The sequence below is a fragment of the Homarus americanus genome, unplaced genomic scaffold, assembly GCF_018991925.1.
Source record: "Homarus americanus isolate GMGI-L3 unplaced genomic scaffold, GMGI_Hamer_2.0 scaffold54332, whole genome shotgun sequence".
NCBI lineage: Eukaryota > Metazoa > Arthropoda > Malacostraca > Decapoda > Nephropidae > Homarus > Homarus americanus.
The window spans coordinates 864,704-884,131 of record NW_024744014.1 but is presented as its reverse complement, the minus strand read 5'-3'; the positions used below and the strand labels follow the sequence as shown (position 1 = coordinate 884,131).

Genomic DNA, 19,428 nt, shown 5'->3' with positions numbered 1-19,428 from the left:
CTCACTTCTATCCTCCACATTCTATTTCCCATTGAAAAACGCTTCTCAGGTCTTACCTATTACAGTACAGTAGACCCTTGCCATTTACGGGTTTATGATTCTCTAGTTCGACGATTCGTGGTAAGCAGATGGTGGCTAGCTTGTGAGCCTTTTCCTGCAGCGCAACAAGTCACCCCACGCACCCGCAGCGTCTCCCCTTCCTCTGTTTGCAGTCAACCATTGCCTGTGACGTAGCATCTCATGTTGTGCTCTCAAAACTTTAATGTTTCTTTGTGAAATGGCCCCTAAATGACTGCCTGGTATCAATGCAAGTGACACTTGTGGAGTGAAATGTAAAAGGCAGAAGTCAGTGATGACCCTGACAAAGAAAGTTGAATTATCAGATAAGTTAAAAGAGGGGATGAGTGCTGCTGCAGCTGGTCAGTTGTTTGGTACAGGTATACAGTAGTGCACTAAGGTAGCATAAGTTTCTTTTCGCAGTTTTGCCTATTTGTGCCATTCCTTGGAACCTAACCCCCGCAAATAACAATGGTTTATTGTATTTGAGTTTATACTCTAGGACCTTTCTAGTTCTTCTTGTAGTTGGTTCAACAGTATGCCAGTACAGTATAGTACTCAAACAATATTAAGTGTACAGTATATCACTTATATACAGTGTTATGAGTGCAACTTCTTAAAAATAGCAGTGCTACTGCTGTTTGGGCCAAAGTGTAGTGGTGCTACTGCTACAGCTATTCATTTGGAAGAGTAGTGCACTGTTGTTGCCATTACCCCTGATTCTACATTTGAAAAGAATTAGAAATTAGAATAATAATTCCCCAATGGGCAATATGTATGTGTAATTTGTACAATTACAGGCAGTCCCCTATTTACAAAGGTCCAGCTGCATCGAGCAGTTTCTCAGTACAGTACAGGTATGGGACAGTTTATCCGCATTCCAGAACACTCCAAAACCTGGCTATGTTCTGTTCTGGAACAAATTATTTAAAATGAGCCCCAAAAGTAATTCCCATTCCGAGCGGGGCTATTTCCAGCCTTTCCCCCACGTATGAGCTCTTTGTTATGTTATGGTTATTTTTCAACTTGTAATTAGGGTAGATACCATATATGTAATTTTCTTCATTTTCTTTTTTACAGTTACTGTACATACACACTCCATCTTACATACAGAAAATGAAAAAAAAAAAAAACTCGGGGTATAAAGTTAATGTTACAGTGTACAGTTAAAGCTATTTTTAGGGGTGACTCTAGTGATCTGAACATTGGCTCCACAGCCAGTTACAGAGGGTTTACTGTAAATTTTAGGCCTAGCACTTCAAATTCTATAAAAAAAACCTATCTGGCTACCCCCAGTTTCCAAGCATGCTGGATAAATGATCCCATACCTGTACTGTAACTTACATGTGCTCCACAACATGCACATCACTTACCGGTAATTATTATTATTGGCTCATAATAAATGTGTTCACCCAAAATTTTCATTAAAAACATGTTTTTTTTTAGCATTTTAAGCCATTTTGGGCAGTGTACTTATTTTCATAGGCACGTACCTGTATCTCAACTTTTATAATGTCAGCCGATGGAAAAGTGTGATCCAGTTTACAAAAAATTAATTTACAAAGGGTTTTCAGGACATCAGGGAATGCCTGTATTAGAAAAGAGCATCAGTGCACATACAGTACAGCACAGTACAGTATTGTAAAACACAAATATAGATCAGTTACTGAGCAGCTGTGAAAGGAAAAAAGGCTGTATAATGTATATAAAATAAGACCACAAATAAAGCAGTCATAAGGAAAAAACTAATACCCTGTATACCATTACATTTCCTATATCAGTGTGCTGTACAGTATTTATTATTGGGGTATAAGTGCACTGTACTATACACCCTTTATTTTTATTTATTTTCTATTTTTTTTACAATATGTTCAGTACAGGTATTTACACGAGTAAAGTTGGGCTTACGAACAAGCTTCAGGAATGTAACCCATTCATAAGTAGAGGAGCACCTGCATGTATTATTTATTACTGAAATAAATGTGACTACAGTACTGTACATGTATATGGCAGCATCAAGAACTCGGTGCTGATCAAGCTAAATAAAGTAGAGATGTAGTGAAACAGAGAGGGGGGGGGATAAAGAGCAAGTGATTAAGGAAGTTGAAGGTGATGTTGACAGGTGTGGTGTGGAGTATGGCTGGCCAAGGTGGTGAAGGTAAGTCCCCTCTCTCTCTTCGTCCGTCGTGTGTTGCTGCTCTGCACACCCAACATTTTCTGAATGCTAGAAATACTATGTCTTGTTTAAAACTGAAGATATACTAAATGTTGAATATACAGATACTGTATATATTGTGAATACAGAATAAGAGGTACTTACACTGATTTTTTATTATTTTTGAAGACTAGAGTTCATCCTACCTGGACAATTTTGGAGGCTATCGAAATATGTGCCGGGATTTCAGATGTGCCCGTCACCATTACTATACGAGTTCACCGCATCGTAAGTCACAGGTAATTTACATCTTTCTTATTCTTCCATAAATTCCAGAATTCTTGTTTCTTATCTGAAACCAAATACAGGGTATTCCAAAGAAAGCCAATATCTAAGATATCACTTTACAATATACAGTAATCTAAGAGTTGTTTCTGCTTGTGATCTCATGCAAAATTTATTCTCAATACTGAAACTATCTTTGTTTATTCCAATATCCTTCTGTGTTTATTAATCTATCTACAGTATATCCTAATGTCACTCCTGAACAGAAATACTCATTCATAGTTTCTGTTCTTCATCTCAGTTGAAATTAATAAAACAGGTAAGTGAACTAATGAGGCATCATCATCTTTAAAGTGACATGGCAGTATATGTACAGATTTGCAGTAAAGCAGAATTAAACCATGGTACAGTAGCTGTGTTCCAGAAAATGATACATTAAAAGGAAACTAATATGGTTTTGTTCATCTTGTGATAAATTAATGAAAAACAATAATTACAATTATGAATATCACTTAAGTAGCTGTGTATGTGCATGAACTGTACCCATTTGTTTCAGACTCATATTTACCTTAACTTTTCCTTTTCTATTAACTTAGAGGAACTGAAGGTGAAATAACAGATTGGGAGTTAGTGGGTCAAGATGCTGCTGGAATGTTCTGCACAGTAAAGATCCCCAACCGTCCCCTGGCCAATAAGTTGACTGGTTTACTGGAAGGAGAAGGTGACACACATACATTGACACACGTTTCAGTACATCAGCGCCTTACCAATACTCAGTAAGTTGATCTGTAGTGGTAGTGACGTAACACTTTGAGTAAACAATAAATTGGCCTTTGATTAGAAGCTTTTCTTTATTAAGCACCTCTATCTACCTTCCTTCTGCTCCTAGTGTGCTTGGTAGTACAGTATTATTGTTAATGGAGCCATATAGTATAGAAGTATCTCACTAAGTCATGCTAGACCAATTTGGCTGACCCTTTATATTGATTGGTAAATGCTCTCTGAGTCAATAATCAAAAGGTAATGTATTTATAGATACAGGAAGATTGATGGAAAGCTATGTTGTAGGTCTTATGTTAATGTCTTGAACTTAACAGTAACCAATACAGGAATACCCTGGTTATCACAAGGGATGCATTCCAAATAGTCATTGCATTTAATGAAACTGCAAATGTTGGGCAATTTTCCCCATAAGAATTAATGTAAATAGGGGGATGCACTCCCAGCCGACAACTTTCACAACATATTTTTTTATACATACTCCTCATTATCCAAGGTTATTAGGAACAAGGGTTGCATGTATACTGTAGTACCAGTAAATGTGAGAAATAAATAAATATTATACTAATAAATAAAAAATACCACATTGCCAGTTGGCAATAGTTTCACTACACACGGGAGACTGGAGTGGTGGAGATCTCCACCACCGCTCCCCCCTCACACATTCCAGGCGACTCCAGCCAACAGTTGCAAGAAATGTTCATTATCTTTATGACCTTATGATAATCGTTTCTTTCTTCTTTTTCTTTTTTTGCACATTCTGTATGAAAATTGTGTGTACATATAATAGTAAAAAAAAACAAAAAGTATATCTACCCTAAAATTTAAGTTAAAAATAACAATAACAACCACCACCACCAACAACACCAATTACACTCACCACCAACAACCCACCACCACACTCACGTGACAACCAGCCACCATTACCTCACACTACCCACCACCACCACACTCTTGTGACCACTAGTCACCACTAAGTCACACCAACCTCTTGCTGCACCCCCTCACTCTACTCCTGTGGCCACCATCACCCTCATGCTGCATCCTCCAACGATTGCGCCCTAACTACTTTAGACATAAGAAATGGTTATCTTTATGTTTTTAACCTTATGATTATTTTTTTATTTATTTATTTTGTATTTTTTTGGCACATTCTGTATGAACAATTGTGTGCGCATGTAACAGAGTAATAGAAATTGAATAAAAGTACATATATCTACTCAAAATTAGAAGTTAAAAAATAACAAAAGCAACTCAAAGGTTGGCCCAGTAGGGGAGGGGTAAGGTGATGTAGCGATGGTGGTTTGCGATCTGCCTAGTTCACACATAAATGTTCATTATGTTGGGCTTTACTTAGTTAGGCCTAACTTCACACAAGCGTTTTTGCCCTGCATGGGAGAAGGCATGTGTTCACACGGGCATGTTTTTCACGCTTCAGTTCACCTGCATCTGACAAAAATAATCACAAGCACTTCCAGCCCCTTCCATAGATGCACCACAACTGATACGCGGGAAAAACATACTTGTCATACAAAGCATTTTTTCACACCGTGGTTTGGAAGTACAGGTGAAAGGCATGGGGTGATCGTATCGAGCACGTTCTCTGTCCCATTGAACTTTATTAATTGCTAACTGTGCAGATTAAAACCACTCGTGTGTGAAACAGGCTGTATGTCGGAATGTGAGAGCTGCGGCTAACCCTCCCGGTTTGAAATATTACTGTAGGTTATTGTAATTTTTCATTTACAAATAAGTGGGGTATGCTTTGTAAATATCAAATAAGGATGTTAAAATATCATTTGTGGATATCAGGGTTGTGAATAGTGAGGTATTCCTGTATTAGGTTTGTATGATGACTCCTCCCATACCTCATTACTTTCAGAAATCCTGGTTTGTTCTCTCTGATATCATCACTACACACAGCCTACCAGGCAGAAGTACGCAGTAATAAGCTCATCTACCCGCTTCTGCAAGACAAAGCTTCTTGCCCTACTCAAACGTATTGCTATGCATTTACTGTCTCTTTAGGATTCACTGAACTGTTGCATAGTGGGTATGAAGTGGTTATCCCAATTACACTACCCTATTGGTCATTACAGGAGGCACTGCAGGTGAGTTTGTTTTGATGAGTACAGTATACATATCTGTATTTATACAGAAAATACTGAATACACTCCGTATCCTATTTCTTTAGCAACATTTATGAATAAACTTTGAATAGCAGATGGGGATCAAAGGCATAGCTTGGGCAAGGGGGGGGGGTGACAGCCACCACTGATCTGGAAAAATATCTGGTTCAGTTGGAAAACTAGAGTAGAGTCCACTTGAATTTTTTGTACATAATTGTGCTGACAATTTAAGTATCTGCCTAAATGACTCGTGTACTAAATGTACTGAAGCAGTTACTTTCTTTGGCACATTAGAAGGTATACCTATATTATTTCTTCACAGTAAGCATATTCCAGCTTCATGCATATTCAGACATATGTAAAGACCTTGGCTTGTCAGAAATAACTTTCAAGAGAACTCAGTGCATCTCAACTTGTAAAAACAACATTTGTAAATGTTTCAAAATTAAGGGTTGATAAATTTTTTGACACATAAGTGCGATGTGGAAAATAGAAGGTAGGGAATGGGAAATAAAAACTCATGACTATCAGAAGAAATGAATAAAAAATAATAACGAATACCTGACAAGTCAGCAGCAGATGGTCCTATCATAGATGGAAAGTATGATTTCAAAGTGAACGTCTTTTACAAGGTACCTGACGCTGTATGTACACAGGTCTCGGAGTGCTTTAACAGCTTCCATGATACAGCGGTAAATTATAGTTGTATTTTACCATCATATTATAAGTTAGACAAAATGCACTCACACAATTACAAAGGTTGTGTGAAATATACAAAGATGACATTTGTTATCAGGAAGCCTGTATTCAAGAATACAAAATAATGACATCACTTTATACAAATTAGAGCAGTGAGTTAACTGACAAGGAAACCCCTAAAACAGAGGAAGAATTACTAAAAATTTTACATGCAAGGCTTTTGTTCCATGCATTTCTCAATAAAGTGATACTTATACGACTTTTTCTGACTATTCTTGCTTCAAATACTGTATTGGTGGTGAAAGATCATTTTGTTGGATGAAACTAATCAAATCTTATCTCCAGCCTTCCATGTCAGAAGAATGTCTCTCAAACTTGGCTATTCTGAGCATTGAACAGGAATATGCACGCTGAATTATGAAACAGCAGTGCATGGTTATTGTTTTAAATAAACTTACATAATACAGTACAGTATTGTAGTCTAATTTCTATGATCCCTATACTGTATTTTGCTTCTGCCTAACCTAATAGTAAATAACTAAATCAATACTGTATTCCTTTTTATTACAAATTTATATTTTTATATTTTGAGTATTTCATGATGTAAACCACTGTCCTGTCCAGTCCAGTTTATAACCCCTCCATTGCCCCCCCCCCCTCCACTTTGTAATAAGACCACGCTATGCCATTGATGTGGGTAACAGTTTTCCATATATAGAATGAAAAGAGATATAATGGGGTTATACTGGATACAGGTGCTTGAAGGAGTGAGTTTGGAGCAGAACAGAAAAAATAAGGCACACTGAAGTGGTATGAAAAAAAAAAGAAGTAAGCTAAAGTATGCTTATAATATTCATGCCTGGACTGTCATATGACCAGAACAGCTGTTGACAAATCACAGTGGCACTTGGGTCATGGTGGTGTTATCAGTGAGCATGTGATGTTGTGGCTTGTGGTTGTGTTGGTTGCTGAGTAAACTGAGGTCTGGAGTCTCGAACATTAGTAATCTTCCTGTTAAACTGGAACTTTTCAATACCTTATTTTTTGGGGGGGTGGGGTTGGTGAGAAATTTTGGGAAAATATCTCCATTCTGGGCATTTGAACAAATTTCCGAGGGATTGCATTATGCACCAATATGTCTACAATTGAACACTGCTGTTATGTGACTGCATGGGATGCCTATGATTGCCTGATGTATCTCACAGCCTATCTCTTCACTCTTAGTTCATTGTCTGCTGCCATTGTACAAGCTTGTTCACTTGCTTATTGCTATTTTCACATACCATCTAAGTTGTAAAGGGTACAGTATTGTACCAGCATATAATCAGCCAAGATTACTGTTAAAGCAGTGCTAAGGCATAAAAAGTGATAACAGTTACATATAATGTACAGTACTGTACATAGCAGAGTAGACCATGTATTTCCACTGTAACCTAGTGTGTAGAGGGTGTATGTACAGTATTCAGTGCATGTGCAGTCAGGAACATCTGCTACAGGAGATGGTATAGGACAAAGGTGGCCATCCTGTATCATCATATCACTCAGCAGTAATTGGGAACCTGGATGTTAATCGATTTGTGGATCATGTTCCGGGGTAATGGTTAGCCAGTGCAGTTGGCGAGTTGTCCGGTCTTCTCGGATTATTCCTTGACACTGGGTCATGCAGCTCGTTAACTCAGGTGTGGTTGTTGTGTTGGCGACAGCTTCTACATTTTGAACAAATTCACCCCTAGGTCCAGCCATCCTTGTACATGAGGGGCAACCATTATTATTATTATTATTATTATTATTATTATTATTATTATTATTATTATTATTATTATTACTTATATTTTGTTTATTTTCACTATAGTTTACACATACAGTACAGTAGTGTTTTTATAAATAAATACAGTTCTGTTTCTATCTGACTGCAGTCCAACACACAAACATTCACCAGTGCCTTGGAAAATTTTGTAGATGTGCAATTTTTTAAGGGGATAAGAAAATTTTGTCAATGCCCTGAAATCTCTCAAACGCAGAAACGCTCTGCATTAATTGTTGCAGCTAATGGGGAGGTTACTGTATGATGAATATTCTTCATAACTGAGGATGTAAGAATGACAGGTAACTGGTTGATTTAAACTGAAATATATTATAATGTCCAAAACACATAGAAATTATACTCAAATTCTAGCTTAAATAGATATATTCAGATTGTAGCTGTTGGGAGATATACATACTGTACCGTATAGAGTTTCTCCGAGAAAAAAATGATAATTATCGTAATTTCATCTTCTAACATTCCTATTTAATTAAGGTAGAGGATCAATATAATTTTAATACTATGGTATACTTTATCTTTTTTATATCAGCCAATCAGGTGCACTGTTACATTTTCACTTATGATGGACATTCATCATACAAACTTGTGAAAATATGACCCCAGTCCAGTTTTATTTTATCTTGTCATTTTCCATTTTTTTTTAATTGGGTCCTAATAGACCATTTTGTGTTGGTATGAACTGACAAAGAAGACTGGATTTTGTTTTCTTCTTTGGTGTATAAATAGGTTAGGTAGAGACTGGAGATTTAAAATTATAGAAATCCAAGTTAATGGTGGTTTATTGTAGGCAGGGTATGCATTGAACCAAAGTTCTTGTACATACTGTACAGTACAGTATTGTCTAGTACTGTACTCCAATTAGATATGGTGCATATCCAAGTTAGTAACTGATATTTTATGTACCCTGGAATAATAAATAATTTCAAACTGGGAGTTATCATAATTTTTGGTGGTTAAGAATTGTCAGCAATTTATAGTAAGAATAATGGAATTTTTACAGGTTCCTTGTGATGGCCAACGTGGCAACTTGAGTCTTCACATCCTTTACAAAGTCGATTCTTTTCTTTATGTTATTGACCAGTCCATAAAAACTGAAGTGATACCACATTTCCAAACCCACGAAAGCAAGAAAGAAAAGGGGGAAAAGTCGGAGCACGAGAAGAAAGAAGTTGCTGAAGATAATACTGATAAAGAAGAAACTGTGGTGGGGAAGGTAATAGTGGGGGACGACACTGCTCTTCCACAGGGCATATCAGAGAGTGGCACTGTGATGCAGAGTGCTCTTGTGAGGGATGCTCTAATATGGAATGGTGAGTCTTTGTCTTTAACTGGATATGAGGTCAAAGTTTTTTCTTTCTTTTTTGTAAGTCCTTTCATGATGTTGGTAGGTTCAGTCAGGAGCATATTGAGACTCTCCACTTGCTGCTAATCACACTCTTACTTGTGTGATGACGGGATCATTTAATATAATTTCAGAGGAATCTATATTATTTCCCTCTCTTTGCTCATTTTATAAACACTTTTTTATACCAAACCCTCTTATTTATGTGAGGGTTGGAGTCTTAGAGAACCTGTGTAGATATGTCACATTCACACAAATTGAACTTAACCTATTATGAAAAATTGTTGGATGTGTTCCTTTAGTCTCAGAGCCTCCTAATATGGCACTTTTTAAATAAATTACACAAAGGTCTAGAATGATGGATGAACATAACTCAGCCTCACTCACTGTTGTGCTGTACATATTAAACTCGGTTACATCATAGATAAAAAACACAGCTGGATGCTTCGTCAAGTGTCGTGTAAATCGATGATTCATTGGTCCTGCCTTTTTAACTCAAAGAATTTAGACATTTTTATCACTGGTATAGGTAGATTGCTTCCTCTTAATCTAGACTTGGATGTAATTGGCTGGTCAGGTTTGAAACCATTGTTTTAAGTAATTGAGACTAACAATACAAGTACACAGCAACTCAGGGGTGCCGAGATAAATTTCAATTGCAGCACAATGTGGGTGGACAGTTTACAAACCTTTATCAGAACTTAATAGATACTGGTTCTGAAAAAAAAATATATATATATATCTTATTTTTAATTGGCTATTTTTGTTAAATCCAGAATGCGACGCCTAGCTTTTACCTAGATATGCTAATGCCTAGCAATAACTCGAGCAGACATGATTTATTTAAAAAAATTTAGGTGTAGAGGTGTGTGACATGTTATGTAAAATCTGTGAAAATAGGAACGATATTAATGAATGGTTTACTGTATACTTTACTGCACTGATTTCTTTAGAATTATAGTAGAGTAAATATAAGGATCCTGTACAGTATACATAAAAATAACTATGTTCTCTGCTTATGTAATATCCTCCTTTGAAAAAGAAAAAATACATCAAGAGAACTCAACAGAATATAGAGTACAGTACTGGGGTATTGGAAAATGTCAATCTTTTACCTTTTAAGTTTTTCCACATTACTCCATGGACAAAATTTTTCACTGGACTGGCACTGTCATTCATGTAAGAAAGTTATTACCTAGATTACTGATAACTCTTGTTGCCTAGGTTACCTGACCTTTGGAAGGCAGGAAAAGTACATGAATAAAACTCTGCATTGTGATAAACTAACATTGTTATTTTGTTGTAGACATATATGTTGGTTTTTAGATTCAAGAATGTAGATATATATACAGTACAGTATACAGTGACCAAGAATTAAGAAAAGATTCAACTTGAGCCATCTTGTTTTAAGAGTGAGAAATAGTATGTTGTCATTAGTATGATTAGAGTAAAAGAATGCGGTGGTTAAATGAATGATTCTATGAGTATAAAGTGTGTTTCATTGGAAGTAAAATTTTTCATTCATTTAAAAAATAAAAATTGATGTACAGGAAATGTAATTGTGGACGAGTACAGCTTGATACAGCACCAGGAGAGTAAGATGAGTATTACTCTGGCTACCTTACTCAAAATCGTTAACCCACTGTCATCTAACACCCAATGTGATGATCTCGCTGTTGTCTCAGGTCAGTACCGTCCGTTGTAACCTTCATTTTATGTTTAGCAAATCTAAACAAACCACCTGGCTTCAGCCACGAGGTCAGTACAGTACTATAATGGTGTCACAAAGGTGTTTCTATAACCTCCTTCTAGTGAAGGATCCCTTTCTGTATGCAAATTTGAAAATAGTACAGGTTGGCCTTCGCTAATTCGGGAAGCTTGGGATCAGACCGGTTACGGATCAGCAAAAATTCCAAACCATCGAAGCCGAAGTTAAAAAAGGCAAAATTATGCATAAAATGTACCATTACTGTCTAATTTCTTCAGTACAGATAATCTTTTCTAAAATAGTTAATGTCACATGCTTATGTTTCACGGCATTACAACCACTTCCACTGCTTGCTGGTCTCTTAGGAGGCATATTTAGTGGTAAATTATAAGTATGTAAAGGTAAAATAGTGGCAACAGCCACTAAAAATGAGCCATGACACTATCCTGAACCACCATAGCTACCGGACTATTGGGTCCCGGATTAGCGGGGTCCAACCTGTACAACTTTCCCACCTATTGATCTACCACACAAAATCAAACTCCACACTAATCCTACATTTAATGCTATTTCTAATTACTCTGTATTACTGTACCATGTTTCTCTGCTCTTACTTTTCCTCTTTAAGTTTGCTAGTAACTCTACACCCACTATCAGTCATCTTCTATCTATCAGGCTGTCAAGTTCACTCTGCTCCCACCCTTAACACTCTTGTGCACCCTGATGAAATCATGATTCGATCATAATCTTCCCCAATTGGCACTGTTACATATTTGCGTCACTTAAGAGAAAAAAAATAACCAAAACTCGAGTACAGTACAGTACTGTAATTCCAATTGATGCCAGAGATTTGGTAAGTCACTCCTTGAATCAATCTCTCGCATGGTAATCCATCACTGATTAGATACTGTATATGGCAAGCTTTCCCAACATGAGGCTTGAGTGCACTTCAGTGTTAGTCTCCCAACAGTCACCCCAGAATGTACTGTGCACTTTCCCTTTAAGTTTTCTCCTGTTGTCCCTCTCACACACTCCTGTCCTACAATCTGCAATATACTGTAGTGTTCATCTGTAAAATTGTTTATAAAGTATTTGTTAGTTCTTACAAATTGTTTATTTGTTTAGTTTTCAATATTTCTCTTATTTAAACTTGTTACTGTTGTTTGTGTGTGAACTGCTGGATATGGATTTTTTATTTTAAAATCACTTGCAGCCAAACCATATATGCTGGCAACTTTCTAAAACCACCATAACAAACCTACAGTAGACACTACCTACTAACTAACCAATGGAATAATATAATAAATAAATTAATTAAATAAATTTAAATAAAATTACAGTAATGACAAATTAAAAAGAAAGTGAATTTTTTTTTTAATTTCCAATATACTCGTCTGTTTTTTTCAATTTATCAGCTTTTTCATTACTCGTTCAGTTTCTGATTTCATTAAGTAGAGCTTAAAAATAAAATAAACATTGTTTTATAACATTTATTTTGTTTACTTGGTTTTTTGTTGGGTAAAAACATACAAGTTGTTTGTGTTGAAAACTATAATGCATATCTTCATATCATAAAAAAAAATAATAATAATAATAAAAAAAAAATAATAATAATAATAATATTATATATATATTTCATTAGCCCAATAAAGCACGCAAACTTCTACATACAATCAACACCAACTAACCTGGGAAGGGACCATCTTCATATCCTCTTAGTTATATCTTATGATATTCAAGGAATATTGTACAGTACTGTACTATATAAGGTTTGCCATTGGATTATATATTCTATGATATACAAGGAATATTGTACAGTACTGTACTATATAAGGTTTGCCGTTGGATCATATATTCTTAAGTCATAGCTGTATGATGACTGAAATATTTGTAATAACATTGTTCACACAACTTACAAGTTATATATATTAATTTCTAGGTACTATAATGAGAGTAGAAGAAGAAAGTGCCCATCACTGGCCAACCTGTAGCAGTTGCAAGAGTGATAAAGTTGTGGAGATTCAAGATGGTTCAGTAGACTGTTCAGCATGTGGACAAAAATCCACTGTTCCTGGAACAGGATACAACCTAGAAGTGTGGCTCATGTATGGCTTAAAACTTCGATTTATAGAAGTGAAGATTCAGGTATGTACTGTATACCATAGTATTTATGTTGGTATGTACAGTCTCGTTCAAGATTCTTCGAACACTGCTGGAGACCGCTGGCTACTTAAGGCCGTTAGTTTACTATAGTATGTTGTAAAAAAATATGAATGAATATAAAAGGTTATCGGTGATTGGTTACTTAGTTCCCCGTTGCTTAATTAATGGTTGGGCTTTGTTGTTTCGTATTATATTACACTATGTATTATAGTAAACAAACGGCCTTGAGTTGCTAGCCGTCTCCAGCAGTGTTCGAAGAATCTTGAACGAGACTGTACAGGCCCCCCAAAAAGTATCATTAGATTTTCCATCGCTACAATTTGAAATGCTAGACAAAATACTTTGAAATGATTCCCAGTGCATCATCATAAGTTGGCATACAGTACTATAGACACTTTAATGTAACAAGAAATTCATTAAGTAATATTAATGTATGTATTGTGCTAGGTAGAAGCAAGGCATATATAAACAGGTCACTGACTGATGATTACAATAACACTGAAATATACATTAAATAGAATGTTTTGGAACATCATAAATTATATTTGAGACAGACCTCAAAATGGACTTTTCACCATTACATCATTGTACTAATGGAGTTTCATTCATACTGAGTTTCACAATCTGCCTTCTCATGTTGTTCACAATATGTCTGATTAATGGAGAGTGACTAGCAAATAGTACTTGATATTACAGTGAACAGCTACAGCAATATACAATATATCTATCAACATGGTATCTGCCATGTTACTCATATGTAAATTGCATTGATTTAACGCTGAAATAAGGTTTCAAATCAAAAGAATTGCAGGCAATAGAACCCCCATCCACCTATTGTAAGTTTCAGTGTGGCACCAGTTGTTTCATGGTGCCTAACCTATCGTGATACTGTGGGTTCGCTCACCCCGGTTTCCCGTGCTATCTCAGTGTTACATATATTATACCCTCGTTGTGAAGGGTAATGATAGCACCTCTCGCGATGTCTCCCCATTTGACATGAGATCTCATTAATTTCTGGCATGACATTGGTATTCATTTATGACATCCACTCCAAGTTATGTAGTATATGATCTGAAGCCTCACAGTATACTCATTCATCCTTAAAGCTCGTGGATGTAGAAGTACCAACCGACAGAAACAGTCGAGTAACATTGCTCGGAAAGCCTCAACTCACATCAACCCTATGGCTAATGATACAATTTTTTGGGAGGACTGTACATGTATTAGAAGGCCCTAGAGGGTTACAGGGCCAGGGTCACTACTAATTGATAATATATCTGGTTTATTGCTCTATATTGTACAGTATATGTACACTCGCAACAAAAAATATCGGTGCATACTGTAGTGTGAACAATTTGAGACCAGGGACGATAGGTATTGGGAAAGGCGAGTTGTTCCAGCCGTATGTTGGCAGCCCTGATTGTCAGCCATATGGCAACACCTAGTGGAGGGGGGGGGGGGGTTTATGAGGATACACTTTCCAACCTTCCCGACATATCACAGTGTATACGTATCGTTTCGGAACTTGTCGATCTCACCCTGCACCGATACTTTTTGGTGCGAGTGTACTTGCATCAAGAGGCTCTGAGTTGTACAGTACTGATCAAGGGTAAAACACATGATGAAAAAACACTTTTTGTTAATAATCTTCATCTATGTTTCTTCCAATTACAGAAGTTCCTCCCCAATATATTGTAGTTATTTCAAATTAAAATTTTCTTCTTGACTCTTATAACCAGGGCTGGATTTAGGCATAAGTTAAACAAGCTACAGCTTAGGGCCTCACAGTCTGAAGGGGCCTCTCAAAATTTCAATTTTTTTCATTTGTTACAGTTTTATCATAATTTATATTTAAGTAATGATTTAACCTAATTAACATGCAGCTAATTATGCTATACATCTATAGGCAGACTGAGAAGAATTGTCAGTCCCCCACCCCCCTGTTTAATAAAAAATTGCAGGCCCTTTTGAAGACTGGGCCCCCTAGTTACGGGCCTAAAACATAGTTATGCATCTTGGCGGCATTCTTGCCAAGTTCAGTTGTTACATAGTCTTATTCTCTGTTAACACTTGCCAAATAGGGCCTCTACAGCTTCCCATAGCTTGGGGCCTCACCATGTCTAAATCCGGTCCTGCTTATAACGGTCTTTATTCATTTACTAAAGCATTTTGTTAATCCTACAGCTTTACCAAAGAACCATTGAAAAGCTACTACAGAGTGTATTTTCCTCTAATCAACAAGAGGTGAGTACAGACAAACTTTTCATTTGTCTATAACTTTAATAATTTAATGTTAAATAATGAAATTACATATACTGTAGCTTACATATCTTATAACTCAAAATTGATCAGTTAATGGATTTAGTTTTAGGAAAGATGACAATGAATTATATTTAACTCATCTACACCAAGTGCTTAATTGTCATCCTTTAATTCTAGGAGCTAGATGCTGCCTTGCTGGTCGGTGAATGCATAGGACCAGCAGTGTGTGTGGTACAGAATTCAAGAAAAATAAAACAAACAGGCTTCCAAATCTACACCCTCCTTGAGCTCCCATATTGAACTTTAAACCACTAAACACCTGTACTAAACACAATTTTTACAAGACTTGTTTCTTAATTTGGTTTACAAAAATTAGAATTTATTTATTTTGGTGCTATGCTTTGATTTATGAATGAAAACCCCAAGATTATGATTTTTTGAGGGTGTTTTCATATTTTTCCTAAGTAAAGTATATCTATTTATTTTGTTAATTATGTTACTACGGGTATTCTTTAACACTCACAAATATTTTGTTAATTTATGTTACTATTCTTTAACACTCACAAACAATGTTATTAAGTTCACAACTAAGCTTTCAATGTGTCATCACTGTCGTACAATTATCATATACTGTACTAACTTTCTCCTCAAACTAACTAAAGATGAGTACAGGTACAGTACTGTAAATTTTTCTCCACCACCATTGTCACTCAGCTAATTGCGTGTTTACCAATTTCTTATCATGCGCTCTCATGTATACTATATGTGGAAGTAAAAAAAAAATTAAAGTATTTTGTTTTCTCAAATTTTACATGATAATACTGTACTGGGGTATGCTTAATACAAAACAGTACTACAGTACAGTATATGTTTTTTTTTTAGTTTATCTTTACAAAGTGACCAGGTTCAGCACAGGAAGCCCAAGATACCTGTGTCACAACCTTAGTATATTATGATGCTGTGAAAAAAAAAATAATTTTTTTGTTGGTAAATTGAAAGAATGTCTTTTTTTTTCATAAATCAGGGCTGACCTGTACTGTATGTATCATAGCACATATCTCCCTACCCTAGAGCTGCTCCTCCTCACTCTCATATTTTCTACTTTACCTCATTATGGTCTTTTTAACACTTTCTTTAACCTTTGTCAATTACTGTGTCAATCTATCTCCACTGTCAGATCTTAATTGAGAAATATGCAGAATATATAAATCTTTGCCTAAAATGTTGAACCATTTGAAACTAAAGAATGCCTGTACCCGGTATATGATGCATGTGACTTGTGGAATATGGGATACTTTGTTGTACTATTATTGTTGATTAAAGTTTGGTACACAAGTGTGGCTTTAAATACTAATTATCAGATTTCCTAATTAAAGACAAAACTTTTGAGGAAATTAAACTGCACTCTGCTGAAACAGACTTTTTAGCTGGCAATATGCTTTTATACAATACCGTACAAACATATAATGAATATATAGTACAAACATTACACCAAATGCACACACACACTGTATATATGTCTACAGGTGTCAGCTCTTGACCATGTCCACATTAGTTGTGGCTCAAATGTGTATCAATCCAAAAAACCCAAAGCTAACCTTATATCATGAGGATTGGAACTCAGTACAAATGGTGCCCATTATTAATGGGTCCCATTTGAACTAGACACCAGTGTACAGTACACTCCAACGTAATCTATTAATATGTTTGTTACCCCGTACAGTACAGTATCACAGTGGGAGGAGTGACAAAAAAGTGACAAAACTTTATTTAAAAAATGTAAAGGAAGGAATGATTACTGTATTACACTTATGCAATACTGTAGTTATATTATGCTACAGTACTGTCAAATTACAGTAGACCCAGTTGTAATACTGGACTGAATTTAGGAATCTCCTGCACTTACATACAATATTTCTTTAATACATTTCACAAAGTTTGGTCACTGTCCATATCCAACATTATAGGATGACTAGTCAAATGAACCCCAGCTCTAAGGGACCACCATCTTAACAGGTCCTGTTGCTCATGATTTATGTGTACAAAACACACCAAATGATTCTGCATTATGTACACTGTATACATTAAACAATATGAAGACACGAGTGTTAACAAGCTTAAACCACAGACATATGGTTGGTCATGGTGCACCACCTGCACACATGAGAGCCGAGGCACACAATAGTATGTACATATAGTGTACACATAGGGAGAAACATTCTAATATAGACACAAAGTGTACAATGATATTTAGGATATAAGGTATACATGTAGCTGGAATACCAAGAGTATGTGCCTGCACTTGTGGGAGCAGAGGTGCACATGGGAGTAGAGGTGCACATGTGCATATAGGAGTTGAGGTGCATATGTGAACAGAGGTGCAAATGGGAGCTGGTGTGCACATGTGCATTTAGGAGTTAAGAGGTGCACATATACATATAGTAGTTGAGGTGCACGTGCATATAGGAGTTGATGTGCACATGGGAACAGAGGTGCACATATACGTATAGTAGTTGAGGTGCACATGTGCCTATAGGAGTCGAGGTGCACATGCGCATATAGTAGTTGAGGTGCACATGTGCCTACAGGAGTTGAGGTGCACATGTACATATAGTAGTTGAGGTGCACATGTGCCTATAGGAGTTGAGGTGCACATGTGCATATAGTAGTTGAGGTGTACAGGTGCACATGGGAGTTGAGGTACATATGGGAGCACAGGTGCACATGTGCATATATAAGTCAAGGTGCACATGTGCATGTGTAAAGTGAGATACACATGTATACATGGGGGGTGAGGTTACACATGGGAGGTGAGGTGCACATGGGAGGTGAGTTACACATGGGCGGTGAGGTACACATGAGAGGTGAGGTACACATGGGAGGTGAGGTACACATGGGAGGTGAGGTACACATGGGAGGTGAGGTACACAGGGGGTAAGGTACACACATGGAAGGTAAGGTACACACATGGGCAGCGAGGTACACATGAGAGGTAAGGTACACATGCGAGGTGAGGTACAGTCCCCTTCGTTCCCTAAATCATTACATTAAGATATTTGTTTCAATACTTGTTTTAATTTGATTCTATAGTATGTTTACTATTGTTAGTTTCCTTCTGTCGAATGTAAACAAACACTGGGCTGCCACACTGCACAAAACCGGACGAGCTCCTGTAAACGCACTAGTGAAGGGGACAGTAGTACACTATTACAGTGTGGTAACCTGAGAGAGAGACCGCCTGACGCCAAGTAAATCTTTCAAGCTGGATCACTGGCGGTCATCGATACTCTTGTAGCCCCTGTCAACCCTGTGGCCGCCCCTGCCACCCCTGTGGCCGCATCTGCCACCACTGTGGCTGCACCTGCCACCCCTGTGGCCGCCCCTGCCACCCATGTGGCCGCACCTGCCACCGCTATGGCTGCCCCTGCCACCACTGTGGCCGCACCTTCCACCCCTGTGGCCGCACCTGCCAATGCTGTGGCTGCCCCTGCCACCACTGTGGCCGTACTTGCTACCCCTGTGGCCGCACCTGTGGCCGTAACAGTTTACTCCTGTGGCCGCAACATTTTACTCGTGTGGCCGCACCTGTTACTCTGTGGCCGCACCTGTAACTCCTATGGCCGCCACATGTTACCCCTATGACTGCACCGGTTACCCTTGTGGCCGCACATGTTACCCCTGTGGCCACACCTGTTACCCTGTGGCCACACCTGTTACCCCTGTGGCCGCACCTGTTATCCCTGTGGCCACTCCTGTTACTCCTGTGGCCGCAACATGTTACTCCTGGGGCCGCACCTGTTACTCCTGTGGCCGCAACATGTTACTCCTGTGGCCGCACCTGTTATCCCTGTGGCCACTCCTGTTACTCCTGTGGCGCAACATGTTACTCCTGTGGCTGCACCTGTTACTCCTGTGGCCGCAACATGTTACTCCTGTGGCGCACCTGTTATCCCTGTGGCCACCCCTGTTACTCCTGTGGCCGCAACATGTTACTCCCTGTGGCTGCACCTGTTACTCCTGTGG

The 19,428-nt window shown here is 37.5% G+C and overlaps 2 protein-coding genes across 2 annotated transcripts in view; both read left to right on the top strand.

Moving 5' to 3' along the window:
* Nucleotides 1-16,740, top strand: part of LOC121877615 — a 35,119-nt gene extending 18,379 nt beyond the window's left edge. Inside the window, exons 8-15 of the mRNA XM_042383419.1 lie at nt 2,402-2,511; nt 3,094-3,273; nt 5,160-5,388; nt 8,931-9,240; nt 10,823-10,957; nt 12,920-13,125; nt 15,328-15,387; nt 15,583-16,740. Of these exons, the coding sequence (XP_042239353.1) occupies nt 2,402-2,511; nt 3,094-3,273; nt 5,160-5,388; nt 8,931-9,240; nt 10,823-10,957; nt 12,920-13,125; nt 15,328-15,387; nt 15,583-15,705 (1,353 nt within the window). The 3' untranslated portion in view covers nt 15,706-16,740. The remainder of the gene's footprint in view (nt 1-2,401; nt 2,512-3,093; nt 3,274-5,159; nt 5,389-8,930; nt 9,241-10,822; nt 10,958-12,919; nt 13,126-15,327; nt 15,388-15,582) is intronic.
* Nucleotides 16,741-18,208: 1,468 nt separating this feature from the next.
* Nucleotides 18,209-19,047, top strand: LOC121877613 (merozoite surface protein CMZ-8-like). The gene is made up of 2 exons (XM_042383417.1): nt 18,209-18,233; nt 18,701-19,047. The coding sequence occupies exons 1-2, from the start codon at nt 18,209-18,211 to the stop codon at nt 19,045-19,047; spliced, it is 372 nt and encodes a 123-aa protein (XP_042239351.1).
* Nucleotides 19,048-19,428: the final 381 nt, after the last annotated feature.